General features: G+C 38.8%; 1 protein-coding gene across 1 annotated transcript in view; it reads right to left on the bottom strand.

Moving 5' to 3' along the window:
- Positions 1 to 11894: 11894 nt before the first annotated feature.
- The window catches only part of ELOVL7 (ELOVL fatty acid elongase 7), a 79589-nt gene continuing 73732 nt past the window's right edge, over positions 11895 to 17751 (bottom strand). Inside the window, exons 7-8 of the mRNA XM_029942287.1 lie at positions 16664 to 16800; positions 11895 to 14559 (exon numbers count right to left, since the gene is read on the bottom strand). Coding sequence (XP_029798147.1) covers positions 14350 to 14559; positions 16664 to 16800 — 347 coding nt within the window. The 3' untranslated portion in view covers positions 11895 to 14349. The remainder of the gene's footprint in view (positions 14560 to 16663; positions 16801 to 17751) is intronic.

Consider the following 17751-nt stretch of genomic DNA (forward strand, 5'->3'; position numbering starts at 1 on the left):
TAAACGAATAGAGATCATACCATGCACACTTTCAGATCACAATGCTATGAACCTTGAAATTAGCCACAGGAAAAAGTCTGGAAAACCTCCAAAAATGTGGAGGGTAAAAACCACCCTACTAAAGAATGATTGCATTAAACAGGCAATTAGAGAAGAAATTAAAAAATATATGGAAACCAACGAAAATGAAAATACAACAATCCAAAATCTCTGGGATGCAGCAAAGGCAGTCCTAAGAGGAAAGTATATTGCAATCCAGGCCAATCTCAACAAAGTAGAAAAAGCGCAAATTCAAAATTTAACAGAGCACCTACTGGAACTAGAAGGGAAGCAGCAAGAGCACCCCAAATCCAGCAGAAGAAAAGAAATCATAAAGATCAGGGCAGAAATAAACAATATAGAATCCAAAAGGACAGTAGAGCAGATCAATGAAACCAAGAGATGGTTCTTTGGGCCAGGAGCTTTTAAAGGGAAAAGGACCACAAGTCCATCTACTATGGATCCTTGCCCCCTGCCCCCTCTACAAGTAGAACCTAAACCTGACCACACCTCACTGTGATGACCCAGCTGCCAATTTTTAGATAATGCAGAGGATGAAAGAATATGGAAGGCCACAACCAACAAAGCTGGAATGTGGGAGAGTCTGTAATGAGCAGGTGTTTGCCACTGCAGGGAAGGGGCAGAACAGAGGGTAGAGGGAGAGCCTCTAAGAGATTTAAGAGACAAATGAACTACTTGCAGTATGTGGACATTATCTGAATTACAATTCAACCAACTGGAAAAATAATTACAACTAAAAAATTTAAAAAGAGACAACTGGGAGTTGGAACACAACAAATACTTGAAGATAATTGGGAACTGCAGTTTACAATGCTAGGTATGATCATCGCAATGTAGTTATCTTTTCTAAGCCTCCTTACTCTTCCCAGGAGTGGCCGTACAGCTTCAGCATGTAGCTGAATCACCTGGAGGACTTGGTGAGCCACAGATTACTGGGCCCTCCTCCCAGAGTTTCTGTTCTGTAGGGCTTTTTGGCGGCCTGAGAATTTGCATTTCTGCCAAGCTGGATGATAGGTACTCCTGTTATGTTGGAGATTTCTGTTCTTAAAAGTTCTTTTTTTAAGATAAAGGAAAAGAAAAAACACAAAAATCGTTTGACCATATTCAACATCCATTCCTGATTTAAACACACACACACACACACACACACACACACACACACACACACACACTTCACCAAACCAGAGAATAAAAGATCAGCAGCATGGCAAGAATGTCTGTTCTCATCAGTTTTATTCAACATCATATTGGAGATTCTAACTAGTGTAACGAGGCAAGAAAAAGAAATAGAATAAGTAAAACTGTTTTTATTTGCAGACGTGATTGTCTATGCAGAAAATTCTATGAGGTCTACACAGCAGCTGCTAAAGCTAATAAGTTTTGCAATCCTGTGGCCAAGGACAGAGGCTCGGCAATGCAGGGGCTATGTGGTTGTGGGTGAAAGGGTTCTAGATTGTGTAAGCTCCCAGGAGCTTTTTTTCCTTTCTGAGCCTATATTCTATCACAATCTGAGGGACCCCAGTGGATTGCTTTTCTTCTCTAACTAATGTTTGGAGGGAGTACTCCAGTCTTACTTTATGCGATTTCCACAGATAGGGACTTCATTAGGGTGGTGGTTCTCAAGCATGTCTGTACGTTGGAATCACTTGGGGAGCTTCAAAAACCACTGATGCCTGGGTTCCTCCTCAGAAGACTGGTTTAATTGTTCTGGAAATGGCCTGGGCATCAGATTGTCAAGTGCTTCTGTACAATCTGGTTGAGAACCATTGCTCTAGAGCCGTATTTCTGGCCTTGGAACTTCTCTAAGCAGTGAGTTGAGGAGGTGACACAGCAAGCATGGCTCAGGCTCTACTGGGTTTGCCTTGGGATCCACCTGCCTACACAGCTTGCCAAATCTGTCCTACTACTTGGAGACGTCAATTTTTTAAAGGATAGGCCCTGTAGCAAGGGCCACAGGGAACAGGAACTGGGAGAAGCCTGTGGTTGTGCACGAGTGACTAGGACAAAGTAAGGCTATCTAATTTAGGTATAAGGAAGTTTCAGCAAGCCCACTTAGTCAACAGGCTTGAAGCCATCTTCTCCAAACATTTACCTCCCCAGCTTTAATTTGGGAAAATTTCAAACCTACATACTCTCCACATGCATTGTTCAAAGACTAGTCCAATGACACCTACATACTCCACATACATTCATTGTTTTTTTAGTAGATTCTTTTTTAATGTTCATTTATTTTTGAGAGAGAGACAGAGACAGACAGAGCATAAGTAGGGGAGGGGCAGAGAGAGAGGGAGAGACAGAATCCAAAGCAGGCTCCAGGCTCCAAGCTACCAGCACAGAGCCCAACATGGGGATTGACCCCACAAACTGCAAGATCATGACCTGAACCAAAGTTGACACTTAACCAGTTGAGCCACCCAGGTACCCCACTTTCATTAATTGTTAACATTGTGCTTCATTTGCCACTCCCTCTCCACACTGCTGAACCTGCATAGTTCAATAGTTATTTCCCCAAAACAAGGGCATTTCTCTACCTGACCATTAAATCATTTTTATCCTCAAGAAATTTAACATTGATATAGTAATATTACCTAATCTACAATCCATATTTAAATTTCTCTAATTATCTGGGGGCGCCTGGGTGGCTCGCTCAGTTGGTTAAGCATCCAACTTCAGCTCAGGTCATGATCTTACGATTTGCGGGTTTAGGCCCCGGATTGAGCTCTGCACTGACAGTGCAAAGCCTTCTTGGGATTCTTTCTCTCTCCCTCACTCTCTATCCCATTCCCCCAACACTCATGATTTCTTTCTCTTTCTCAAAATAAATAACTTAAAAAAAAGTAAATTTCTCTAATTATCTCAAAATTTCTTTTATTCCTATTTTAAGGAGCTCACACTGCATTTACTTGTCTCGTTACTTTCCAAAATCTAGCATAATCTCCCTCCTTTTTACAAGACATTGACAAATTTGAGAAAGCCAGAGTGTGTTACAGAACACCCACAAAGTAACGATGCTTCCTGAAGATTTAACTTAAATATTTAGCAAGAATGGCATATTGGTGATGTTGTATGCTTCCAATTGTATCACATCAGGTAGAAAATAAGTCATTTTGTCCCATTATCTGATGCTGAATTTAATCCCTTCATTAAGGTGGGACTCACCTGAACTCTTCATGTTAAAGGTATCTTTTTCCTTTATACTGAAAAAATAAGCAGCAGAATGATGCCACAAAACCATATGAATATCCTGTTCCCCAACATACTTATACCCAATGGTTTTAGCATCCACTGATAACCCGTAATTACAATGGTGGTTGCAAATAGCAGTTTTCTCACTCAGCCATTCCTTCAACATTTTTAACTGACATTCCACTCTAAATAGGAGCTTTTCTCTCCTTTACTCCACTTCCTTTTTCCCCCATTTCCTGCTTTTTTGAGTATCATTATGGATTGATGAATTTTTTGCTTATTTGACAAATTATGATTCATTATTATTAGTCGTTTTGAAACCAGCTCTTGTGTCCTTTCAATATGTCTCCATTAGTCTTTAGAGAGGGCCTTTATTTTTACTGTAAGACGCTGCAAGCTCACCTTGTATATTTCCTTTTCTAGTCATGAAATCAACCATCTCTCCAAGAAGCTGACATCCCTTTTAATTAGAGATGACATGAATCATACCATTTCTCTTCAGTACTAACAGTAATGTTTTTATCTTTACTTGCTTGATTCCTGCATCTGTTTCTATGCAGGGGAAATTACAGTGTTGTGAATTAATCCCCCTACATCTCAACACCTGACCCAATGTGATAAAGAACAGACTCACACCTTATCTTTACATTTCTATTTATTCAAAAAAATTGTTAACGCTTATTGTTCGCAGGATTATGCTAAGCACCCAGGGCCAAATTTGAAGCAAAACAAACATATTCATGGGCTTCATGGAGCTTACAGTCTAGGGAGGAGGGAAAATATGAATCAGATGATCCTACAAATACTGAAAAATACCATAAGTGGTCTAAAAATAGGCACATGATTCTAGAGTTCTAAGCGTACAACAGGGAACCTGATATACTCTGAGTAGTTGGGAAAGCTTCTTTAAACATATGAAATGAAAAATGGAGAGCAGTTAGTCAGTTCAAGAGTAAGGAGTTTCTGTAATATTGGGGGTAGTGGTGGTGGTAGCAGAAGGTAAGGGGGGTAGTCAGTCAAGTAGGTTCCAGACCCAGGTTTAAGAGAGGAACTAGAGAAACCAGAGGGGTATGGAGATCTTTATTCAGCCAACAGCTAGGAGGAGAGGCTATCTAGGTTGCTGGAAGACTGGGCAGATGCTAACTCCATAGGGTGCTCAGGGCAAGTTACAGGTTTTAGTCTTTATCATATTCCAGGTAATGGGACGCCATTAAAGGACTTAAGCAGGAGAAAGGCCTAATTAGATCTAAGTTTTCAAATGAATAATGGCTAATACAGAAGAGACTGACTGGTGAGAGGATGCAGGTTAGCATCCAGATGGCAGGCTCTCTGCTGTAGTGCACAGAGAGCTGCCAAGCAATGTGTTATAGAGTGGTGGCTGCGAAACATCACTGTCACTTCCTGTCACTGAAGCTAGCACACACCCATGTTGGGCTCTCTAAAAGTTTCTACAGACAATGAGGTATTTAGTTAATGGGCTCCTCCCTAAGATCTCCCTCCCAGCCCAACTCTGTCTGCTGCTCATTTTTCTTTTATATAGCAGGGAAAACACAAAGGGGAGATCAGAGTTGATCCCTCAGAAAAACCTTAGGAACAGAAAGGTACATGAACCCCACACACAAACATCTTTCACAAGTAGGGTGGAAGTCTCTAGAGGAAGGAAGAGAGATGGAATAGGAGCTAGAAATTTGTTTGGCTCTTTTTTTTTTTTTTTTTGAGAGAGAGAGAGAGAGAACATATGAGTGTGCACAAGAGCAGGAGAGGGGAAGAGACACACACACACACACACAGAGAGAGAGAGAGAGAGAGAGAGAGACAGAGAGACAGAGAGAGAGAGAGAGAGAGAGAGAATCTCAAGCAGGCTCCACACTTAGCACAGAGCTCTGTCTCACAACTGTGAGATCATGAGCTGAGCCAAAATCAAGAGTTGGACACTTAAACGACAGAGCCACACAGGAACCTTTGTTTGGCTCTTTTGTGAGGAGGAGAAAAGGATGGAGGAGAGGTTAATGCAGGACTGAGCACAGAGCTTCCCACACCCAGCCCTTAATCCATCGGATCTGCCCTTTTCCCACCATAAGATGTGGCATCACGAAAGACCTGGTCTGTCCCAGCGGTGGAGATGGTTTGAAATGGAGAGCAGGGGTGATGGTGAAAGCAGGAAGGAATGAGGTCGACAGTAAGGTAGGGACAGCGAATGTGTGAGAGAGAAATTTTAGCAGCAAGAGCTGGGAGGAAGGGAGCCAGAGAATAACCTGAACGATTCCTTAAAACCACATCCAACTCGTAAGCTATTTCAAAGTGTCATAAAAGATTTTTAAAAGCATTCCAACTCCTTTCAAAACACTAGGGTCACTCTGACACCAAATCTGACTGATATAGTGAATGCAAACGGGAAAGAAGCAACATAGTAGATACTATCGTCACCATTCTGAGTGTGCAGTTTAGTAGGTGTTAACAACATTCATAATGCTGTGCAACCACATCGTGCAACTCCCTACCCATTAATAACAAGCCCCCTCCTCCCTTCCTGCAGCTCCTGATAACCACCTTTCTACTCCCAGGCTCTACAAATGGGACTGTTCTGAGTGCATCATAGAAAGGCCCGAGCATTCTTACTCTGACACAAAATGTGTAGTTCAACCATCTCACTTGTGTTTTCAGAGCTTTTTAAGTGCTCAATTTGAAATTCTGGAGCATTTCAAATATATCTTTGGTTTCAGCGTTAGGGATGGAAATGTATCCTCTGGCTGCCCAACATCCATTTTCTCACATTAAATGGATACGACACTTTGGGTTCTAGTCCTTGCGGAGCAGAATAGAAGCATTCTTGACACCCCTTCTGCCGCAGGAACCATGCAAGGTCCCTTCAGTCCGTGTCCTCACTGGTTGGAAGTGGCCAGAGAACTAGACAGGGTCCCAACATGTGTCCCCAGCCCCTGCTATCAATCCTTTTACATATTTATTGGCTACTTATGTTTCATCCCTGGCAACCTTCTTGTACCCATACTTTACCCACTTTTCTGTTAATGTCTTTTTATTTTTTAAGGAAAGCTTCTTTTTACACTTACATAGCAGCACTTGGTTTCTATTTGAAATGAAACATGTTTTTAAAGTTTTTTAAACTTTCTTCTGGCATTTCTTTTTCTTTCTTTATCTCCAATTTTCAAAATAAACACATGTACTTTTATAATTAAAAAAAATAGGCATTAGGATGGCTATTATTAAGAAAATAACAAGGGTTGATGAAAATACAGAGAAATTGAACCTCGTGTAGCTGCTATGGAGAAAATGATGGTAGTTCCTCAAAAAAACTAAAAATGCAATACTATATGATCCACCAACTCCACCTTTAGGTACCTAATTAAAGGGACCCAAAGAGATACTTGCACACCCAGCATTTGCTACATTAGCTAAATGGCAGAAGCAACTGAAGTGTGCACAGACCGATGGACTGGTAAACAAAATGTGGTCTATATGCACAGTGGAATGTTATTCCTCCCTACAAAGGAAGGAGATTGTGACACATGCTATGACCTGGATGAACCTGAAAGCTATTACGGCAAGTAACATAATCCAGTCACAAAACAACAAATACTGTGTGGTTCCACATATATGATGTGGAAGAAACCATGAAGGATCAATACATTATCAATCACCAACTGCTTAGAAGGCAAGAATTTAAAATGTAATTCTCGGGGCACCTGGGTGGCTCAGTCTGTTGGGCGTCCAACTTTGGCTCAGGTCATGATCTCATGTTTGTGGGTTCGAGCCCCACATCAGGCTCTGTGCTGACAGCTCAGAGCCTGGAGCCTGCTTTGGATTCTGTGTCTCCCTCTCTCTCTCCCCCTCCTCTGCTCACACTCTGTCTCTGTCTCTCAAAACTGAATAAATGTTAAAAATTAAAAAAAATAGAGATGACTCTTGTGATATCGATGGATCTTCCCTCCCTCTCCTCATGGATTCAACAGCTCCTTTCTACATCAGGACCTTGGGGGCCAGGCTCTTCCTGGCCCTGTTTCATCAAATGGCCTATGCAGCCATTTCTCTTGGAATACCACTACTCCAGAAATACTATCAGAAGGAAGGTGAAGTTCCCCTCTGCTCTCAGGAGCCAAAAATATCTCTCAGCCTCTTCAGATTCATTCCCCACCAGTCCCTGACAACAGGGAGTCTGCTTGAGATTATTATCTCTCTCTGCCCCTCCCCTGCTCTCTCTCTCTCTCAAAATAAATAAATAAACATTTAAAAAATCATTTAGAAAGTGAGGGAGTCCCAGGAAGGAATATAGAATGGTAACAAAAGAATCTAAATGTATTATAAATATATGAAACAATCTCATTGAAGAGGGTGAGGGGGAAAAGTGCTGACCTAAGTAATTTTGGAAATGAGTCTGTAAGTGGAAAACAAAAGAAACTCTAGTTGAGAAAGTGTGGTATGGGTTAACAATTCTGAAATCACTATATGCATATATTATAATTGAACTATTAAGTAAATAGATGGCTGATGTGAGAGTCAGGCTTTTCTTTTTTTTTACTGTTGGGAGTTACAGAGAAGCAAGGAGGGGGCTACAGACTAGAATGATCCATGCGGTAATGGATTACAACTGGAGATATCAATATGAACTTATGGTTTCCTAAATATATAAACCAATGGTTTCAAACAGAAATATTTACAGGGATGTGTGTATGCACTAGTTAGTATACACACATGAAACTTCTTGCTGGCAGCTGAGAGGGCCTAGAAGCAGTGACACTCCAGTAGCACTGAGCACACTTAACTCTTGGTTTCTAATACCATTCCCCAGGGAAAGGAACCAGGCCCCCGGGGAGAATAGGCAGATTCTAGAACTAGGGCAGGAAATACGCAAGATGAACGTGGAGCATCTTGCAGTGCCAGAAGGTAAAAAAGTGGGACTATGTCAAAATGACACAGGAACCATCCAGAAGAACTCTCAATGGCCAAAGCTGGAAGACTTTGAGCAATTAAATAAGTAAGCAGTGTTAGATTACATCCCAAAGTAGAAAATATTCACGATCCATACTAATGTAAGTAAATCATTGCATAAGTCAACTTACCTAGACAGAAGAATTCCAAATAATTTGTGTAGATACTTTTCCCTGAAGGGGTTATCCTTAAGTGCATAGTGACTCCCTTCCAAAGAATGAAGTATAAAAGGAGAAAAAAAAAGAGTAACATTACCTCAACCAGGTAACCAAGGTTAATATCAACAGTGAAAAGTCATATTGATAGTAGGTACCCAGGATCTAAGAATACTTCTTTACCTCTATTGTCTTCCTCCTAAAAATTAATAATCCCTGTCTCATCTTGAGAAAAACATCAGATACATTCCAATTGAGAGACTTTCTACAAAATACCTGCCCAGTATCCCCCTAAACTGTCAAGATCATCAAAAATAAGTAACGTCTGAGAAACCATGACAGCCAAAATGAGCTTAAGGAAACAAGACATCTAAATACAGTGGTATCTTAAATGGAATCCTGGTGAAGAAAAAGGGCATTAGGTAAAAACTAAAGAAATCTGAATTAAGTATGGACTTTAGACAATAATAAACTATCAATATTGGCCCATCAAATGTAATAAATGTTCTTTACGTATGGAAGATGTTAATAACAGGGGAAACTGGGTACGCACATATGGGAGTTCTCTGCACTACACAGTTTTTCTATAAATCTGAACTATTCTAAAATTAATTTTTAATAAGAGTCCCATTCATGCCCAGATTTTGAGGCTTGTGTCACATTGCTTTTCTCATTATTGTCATCCACTGTCTTCTTGGTGATATACTCATATTCAGAGCACTTTGTCATCTGGCTAGTTTTCATTCCAAGTCTTCATCATTCTGAGGTTCTTCAACATTCATGTGGTCAAACCATCCACCACCATGCCTACCACGTCATCAGTCTGTTCAGTTCCAATAACCATCATACATATCCTGTACCAGCCACTCACTTCAGAGCTATGTAGCTTGAAATGCTGACCACAGACTACAGCTCCCACCACTCCCATTCACCTCCTTTTCCAGAGTCAGAATCTCCGACTTTAGCTTGATAGAGTCACCTAGGATAAAGAGTATACTCAGATTTCCTTTTTACACGTGACATATGTAGCAATTCTGGTCAATGATGTATCACTTTTGTTATATGTCCTTAGATGGAGAGAACATTCTTTCTCTTATCTTCTTCCTCCTTCACGCCGGCTGAAATGTGTATTAATGGCTGGAGTTCCAACATCCATTTTGGATCATGAAGGGACTACGGGAAAGGAAGCCACATATGCAGAAGTGCAAGACCAAAAGTTCCTGGTCTCTGATATTATAGTACAACTAACCCAACTCTAGCTGTGTATCTCTGGGACCTTGTATGAGAAAGCATTTCTATTTTGTTTAAGGAACTGTTATTTTTAGGTTTTCATCATTCCTAAACTTATGAATTAGTTCACTTCCTTATTCCGTCAGGATTTCTTGGCCATATAGCATGATGGTTAAGAGTTTTGAAATCAAAGAGATTTGGTTCGACATCCAGCTCTACCACCCAATAATTTCCTGATCTTGGGCAATTTATGTAAATGGCATAAGCATCAATTTCCCTATCTGTTGCTACCTCATTGTATCTATCTGATAGGGATATTGTGAGGCTCTTACTGCATGAGACATAGAAGGAGTTTGGTAAGCACCACTGTCCTTTGAGATCCTCACTCTGTTCTCATAATGCATCACTGCATCCATTCCTGCTGGCATTCTCAACCTCCTCCCCTGTCCTGCTGCATCTTTCTCGCAAATCCCCACCTTGGTCACTGTAAGCCTTCTCCAGGCCCACATGATTATGGGCTAACAATTATGCAAATTAGGACCACTACAAGTGTATGGCTTCCAGCCTCAGAAGGGCTCTCCTGGAAACTGGGAAATATTTGAAATCTATATCTTTCCCTAAGCACATCCATTCCCCACAGTTTATGCAACACTTTCACTCTTCAAGTCATCCCTAGAATAAAGAAACATGCTATGGTGTTTCTTTAAAAGAAAAAAAGGTGGGGGAGGGTGCCTGAGTGGCTCAGTCAGTTAAGTGGCCAACTTCAGCTCAGGTCATGATCTCACAGTTTGTGGGTTCAAGCTCAGAGCCTGGAGCCTACTTCTGATGCTGTGTATCCCTCTTTCTCTGACAGTCTCCTGCTCACGCTCTGAGTCTCTCTCTCAAAAATAAATGTTTTTTTAAATTATAAAAATAAATAAATAAATAAATAAATAAAGGGTCACCTGGATTGCTCAGTCGGTTGAGTATCTGACTTCAGCTGAAGTCATGATCTCACAGCTCATGAGTTTGAGCCCTGCATTAAGCTTGCTTCAGATCCTCTGCCCCCCTCTCTCTCTTCCCCTCCCCAACTCATTCTCTCTCTTAAAAATAAACATTTTTTAAAAATTTAACAAAAGAAAGAATTTCACCTCAATCCATTTATCCTGTCCCCTCCACAATCATCACATACTTTACTCCTCCTGAAGTAGAGACAAACATAAGCTTTGTGCTCTTTTGAACTAGGGACTCAACTTTCTTTTCCTCCCCATTTAAATCTGTTGAGTCAGTATTCTCTGTGCTTATGGTCTTATTTTCATCAGTTACTATAAAGGGCTTTTAAATACATTCTTTCATTTAAGCCACACATCAATCCAGCAAGGAGAACTTGTCCTATTGTTCTCATGTTATAGATGGAGAAACCCACAGCTGAGAGATGTTAACTGGCTTGCCCAAGGTCACTGGGCAGCTAACATCCATGCCCCATGGCTTCAGACTCAGACCACTTTCCACACCACACACTTCCTTGGGCCCTGCTATCCATCCCATCCATGGTCAGTCCAGATGAAACTCTCCCTTCAGAAGTCCTCTCACATCTGCCTTTCTTTCTAGTCACACATGCTGCCTTTCCTCCCCTCACCTTTAGTCAACCGATTTCTCTCTCCAGGTAGCATCTAAAGCTGCCAGCCCACCCCACCCCTCCAGATGACTCTTACGGTACCACTTCGATTAAACCTCACCTTCCTCAAGAAACAGTGAATGCTCTCATTTTCCTGGGGAATCAAGCTCAGATGTCACAGCCGCAAGGCCCCAAGGTCTTAGGCTTGTTTGTCTTTCTGGCCTCATCTGTTTCACTTGTAAAAAACCTTCCTCTGCCTTGGTCTTTTAGCCATTCCCTAAACTTTCCTTACCCTGGGCCTTGCTTTGTTCTTGCTGTTTTTATTTGTTTCTGTCAGGTTGATTTCTTATTTCTTTTTACTTATAATACCTTGCCCACTAACCCATCACCCATTTTGCAATTGGATACCCCTTAAACACACAACTCAAGTTCTAAGTCCTTCATACAGCCTTCTCTGCTTTCTAAGTGAGCAACTCTCACTCATGTGGCACCCAGCTGCCTGGTTACATACTCCCCCACCCTGGCCCTGTCAGTCTGTTTCAGGAGGCTCCAACTATGTCAGAGACATCTTTGTATCACTCTAATATCTAGCGGGGGCTCTGAATATAGCAAGTGGGCAACCAATGTGTAAAATGCTTTGGTTAAATGAGTATTGAGGATTAAAATCATGTGCCCATGCAAACATATGTCTTTATATTCCAAAATAAAAGACACATGCGTGCACACACAATACCACAAATTTATTATAATACACACACACAAACACACACTTTGACAATATCCATGGAGTTTTCCAATGCCTTTACAAATTTAAAGAAATGAGAGAGAACTGAGGAAATGATAACTCATAATTTTATAATTTAGGTAACAACATAGTCCATTTCATTAAGAATTCAATTCCATTTAGACTGTAAATAGATATTTAAAATTTTGTATTTGTATTGATTTATAATACAGACATAGGTTTTCAAGAATTTATAGAGCTTCATGTCAGATTTTGTAACTTGCCTCTTTATTTGTTAAGTAAGCAAACCCAAAGGCAATCAAGTCTTGAAAAGTGGAAGAAACCCCAATAGAATCTACATGACCCACAGAGCCCTTTAATAAAACACTGTGCATGCAAATCCTATATCCAGTGATACTCATTTTGACCTACTGATGTTTACACAGAGAATACCTCTGCTAGCTGTGATTTCTCTTCATGCAACACCCCAGCCCTCCACTTCTATTCTGGTAATTTAGAACACAGTTCCATCACCTGTTGCTGTTACTTTTCTGGCAAGTCAAACATTTCAAAGACTACAGGGAGGCTAGGAAAGGTACAAAGGAATATGGAAAGTGTACAAAAACCAAACTCCCCTGTTTTGTCTTGTATCTGTGCCTCCTTTTGGTCTTTACCCTATTTGGGTTCTTGGGAATTATGTGCATGTGCAACAATACTTACTACATAGTCTCTTTTTAGCACAGGTTGAATATGAAGAGCCCAAACAGAAAAACACTGAAGGAATCCTGAGACCTCAGAGAAATAAATTATAGCTGCTCTTTTAGCTCTGCTTTCTGTTCTTTAAGAAAAATAAGTTATTTCCCCCATTTATCAACTCTCATCTTCTCAAATTATAAGCAAGTGAAATCAGTAAAGCTCATTTAAAGGCAAGTGCAAACCTGGTAAGTGGAAGAGACCATAGTATAGATTAATGTCCTGGGGGGACAAATTGAACCACAGGAGTAACAGTGATGAAAAACTCAGGCTTTGCTGTACAATCTAGCACTGTGTGTTACATAACTGAGGCCCATCCCATAAGTACTAATTGTTTAAAGTCATATAGGCATAGGCAGTCCTTCAAATTCAACTATAAATATAACAAAAAGAAAAACAGGAAGAAATTCAGAAATGTCCAAATATCATGGTTTCTGGGACAAAACTCTATTGACCAATAGTTTGGGTTTGCCATCAAGAAAAATTAAGAACAACAGAATTTTAGGAAGTAGCAACTGTAAAGAAACAAAAGTAGGCAAAAAGAAATTCAGGTCTTTGTTATAGTTTATAGGTTTGAAAAAAAGAAATCCAGTCTATTGATTAATTCATATTTCTGGGAAATATCATTCCATGCTGTGTATCTATAACAACTATTAAACTGGTTCTCCTTCTCTCTTTATGAAGAAAGCCTTACATGACCAAAAATTACCAGGAGAATTGCCCTATTTGCCTCTAGCTTCTTCACTCATAATCATAACCTAACTCTGGAACCTGTGAATAACAGGTGGTCTGAAATCATTTATGTTTAAGTGCACCTGCAGTGTGCTAATGATGTGAACATTCACACATCTAACCAATACACATTTAACCAAGATAATCCTTTAAACCATGACAGTACGCGAAACTGACATTACAATACAACCGAAAACAGATTTTTCCCATTGAACCACAGAGTTCTTTTTCCACTGACAAATTCCACCTCTTTCCAGAAATATACAAGGTTAACTACAAAACAGGAATAGCACAGTGTTCATTAAACCACAGAACAAATCACCTTGTTTTCAAAATATTAACGTAAACTTAGTGTCAAGTGCATCAATGTACTAACCAAAAGAACTGTTGCTTTTAAATCAGTAAAACTGGTGGTGGCTACAAGAGATCCATTAAAAATTATTGTTAGTGGTATTAAATAACAATTTAATCAAAAATTCACTTAATGTTCACCAGTTTTAGCTCTTTATAATGGGAATTGAATTCCAGAGTATATATAGTCTTCTGAATATAATCAAAAAGCCCACAGTTAGTTTTCAGACCTGGCAGAAGGAATCTATTGTACGGCATAGATCTCTGTCCGTGCTCAAAATATCTAATGATATTTCTCATCTATACCGGACTTCTTTGAAAAGTACTGTATCGTTTCATATCCTCCTTTCACTATAACAAAACGTATTAAATAAAACCTTTAGATTAGGTTTAAAAGCTGCTGAAAAACCGCCTGCTTTAGGCTCTAAATATCAGAAGACTGTTTTCTGGGAGCTTTGGGCTCTCAAATATCAGAAACCTCAATAACTTATCATAAAAATACAAGCTCTTGGTTTTGAAAAATATACAAAATGCACTTCACATGGAAATAGCTCTTGATTGTCAAGGAAAGTAAGATACCAGTCTCATTCATAGATTCATGTTGTGCTTGCATTTCAGTGATCTTTGTTTTTGCAGATTCCATTTTTCACAGTTTTGGGCAGCCTCTGGCCTTTGGTGTAAGCACGGTACCAAAAATGGAGAAAGAGCAGCAGAAAGATGCACCCATAACTCATAATGATGTACAGAAAGATTGGAAACTGGTACTTGCAATCCTCCATGAAAAAGAACTGGCCTATGTGGATGGTGACAATAATGAACTGGACCTAACAGATGAAAGAATGAAAAATATTATTCAGATATGAAGTCACAATGGAGCAATTATTTAATGCATTCTTTGCCTATGTTTAAAAACACTTAATGTCCTTTTGGGTAGGGAATTTTATCTTTATTTATTTTTAAAAAATTTTTTAATGTTTACTCATTTTTGAGAGACAGAGAGAGACAGTGCGAGCAGGGGAGGGTAGGAGAGAGAGGGAGACACAGAATCTGAAACAGGCTCTAGGCTCCAAGCTAGCTGTCAGCACAGAGCCCGACGTAGGGCTTGAGCCCATGAACTGCGAGATCATGACCTGCGCTGAAGCTGGACGCTTAACCAACTGAGGCACCCAGGCGCCCCAGGGATTTTTTTCTTTAAATCTATCTAGCCTCCATGGACGTAAGAGTGGGTAGGACAGTGTCAGAATACAGAATGGAATTGGGAACCACTATTCAGTCCCGCCAAATTCTACAACTCCAGCAGGGCCCGACATAAATGCCCTGGCGCTGTGAGGTGAAGAGGCCTTTTGTACCCAGAGAAAGAACCATCAGAACAGGTTTTCTTGGCACATCTCTGACTTGAGTCCTTGACTGATGAAATGCACAAGGGACCACTATCTTATAGTCTAAATTTCTAGAATAATTTCAATTTCAAATATTCTGTCTTGCTGTTAGACAAGGTATTTCAATTTTGGGGAACTACAAATATTCTAATGAAAGCCCCAGCAATTCCAGAGGAGCCAAAGCATCTCTGAGTCCTTGAATCTGCCACTTGTCATCCACAGGTATAGACAAAAATATATCCTGTCAAAGGCAGCAGAGAATCTGTAAGGAGTGAACATTACTGATTATAGAGTAAAACTTCTGGTAATGCCCAAGGCCTCACTCCAGAACATTATATGTCTTAAGAGGAACACTTCTAGGCTAATGTTCAGATTTTTTGGATAGCTTTCATCTCCTGATTAAGAGGCAACCTGAGTTCTGTGGGAATTTTAGAAAAGTAAAAATCTATAAATAAAAATAAATAATAATTACCTATAAACTATTCAGTTGTAACCACAGTTAAAATTTTCACATAGTTTCTTTTATTATCATCATCACCTTTCCTTGCATTATGGGAAGGAACTTTTATGACATTCTTGTACAGTATCTATTCCTCTCATTGTGCAGACAAGATGAAACCTTAGGAAGCTCAAGTGATACCCTCAACATTCGATGTAGGTGTATTTCTGTGTAACTAACATGTTTGAAATAGTAATAAACAAATGTCTATTCTTTTTTCTATATGATTATTTTGCCACATTATTGAAAGGTCTTTACAACTTTTAAGAATAATGTTAAGTGGGGGGAAAAGGCCAATATGAAACTGTATATGCAGTAGAATGTAAATCATGCAACAGGCATATATATATATATATATATATATATATATATATATATATATATATAAGACAGCTATTTAGATGTTTTAATTTCTCTGCAATGAGCATATATTACTTTATGGTCAGAAAAAAATCTTAGAAAGCAATTGTGAATACTTTTTTGATTCCATAATATTCCAAAGTAAGGATCAAAGTAATTTATTTCACTATTTCCTTTTACTTGGTTATTTAGAATGTTGTCAACTCTCTCTCTCTCTCTCTCTCTCTCTATATATATATATATATTATATCAACACTCTACATCTTTAATGTTCTCAAAGTTACATTCCCTCTCTCAAAGTCATTTAGATCTAGAATATGGAATTTCTAACTTCTAATTTAATATTATGCCTACTGTGGTTCAAATAACTTTGCTATTGTCTTAATCATAAATGAATTTATTTAATATAAAAGCATAAAATAGTATAAAGATGGCATAAAGATACACATTCTGGTTTAACTGTCTGAGCTTCTTGGCTACCACATGCACTTTGTTTTCAATAGAGTTCTTGATAAAAATTTAAATTACAGGGAAAGGATAAGGATGGTACGCATTATAGGGGCCAAACACACTATATCCCTATTGTTTTGTAACTTTTGTTCTTTATTTATTTAGTATACTGATTCACAAGGAAGAGAAGTGACTCTAGTTAAGTTTCATATCTAATGTTAAAGAAAATTAATTACTCACAAGCTGTAATGATGTCAAATATTTTTTCCACCACAAATACTTCTGGAAGGTTGGTCCCAAGGCAGATAGCCCATAGTAGGAATACATGACTACATGTACAGCTGTATTTAGAAAGGCATGGAATGTTCCCAAACCACCTGGAAAATAAAATTATTATAAAATGGGGGCATTGTTCTTTAAAACGAGATTCATTTTGTCTAAAGTAAGAGTTTTAGAATAACTATTTCTTTAATTTTAGTAGAAAGAAAAACACCTAAGACATCAATCTTACTAAAAAGCTACTACATTAGAGAGAGCTGGATAATACATTCATTCAATGAAATAGAAGATGCAAATCTTCAAAAATAAATTAGCATGTCTTTATTTTATGTTATATCTTAACCTTAAGATGGTCGCCTTATTTGGATTTACTTTAACAAATTAAGTTGCGTTACTTTTTGAGCATGGTATATGATAAATGATAGTAATCAAATTCATCTTTTTAGTGAGGGTTGCCATATGCACATAATTACATGAATCTTAAGTGTATAATATGATGATTTTTTTCCATAGACATACACCCACATATCACCACAGTCTAGATAGAGAATACTTCCAATATCAGGTAAGTTTCTACATCCCCCTTCCAAGAATATATTCCTCCCAAAGTATAGTTTTATACTAAAATTATAGTTTTGCTTGTTATTAAACTTCATATAAATAGAATTGTACAAGATATTTTGAGCCTTTCTTTTAATCAGCATGTTTTTAAGATTTATCCATGTTGCTATGTATATTAGTAGTTTGCCTTCTTACTGCTGTGCAGTATTTTAGTATTACACTGTATGAACTCATCACAACCCATTCTCCTGTGCTACAAAACTTTGGCAGTAAAACCGCTGGCTTTCATTAAGTAGGCTATGCTAAGTTTGCCTGAATTATTTAAAAACAATTATTGTTTTTCCAAAATAAACATTTATTCATTGTTAAACCATCTTTGTTGACTGCTTCCATTTGATTATTATCAATTGTGCTTTCCTATATTGGTTTTCTTCTTCTAACCACTACATCTCCTACTGATCCCATTCAATTTAGAGTAGAAACAAAAA

This window comes from Suricata suricatta, chromosome 6 (genome assembly GCF_006229205.1).
Source record: "Suricata suricatta isolate VVHF042 chromosome 6, meerkat_22Aug2017_6uvM2_HiC, whole genome shotgun sequence".
Classification (NCBI taxonomy): domain Eukaryota; kingdom Metazoa; phylum Chordata; class Mammalia; order Carnivora; family Herpestidae; genus Suricata; species Suricata suricatta.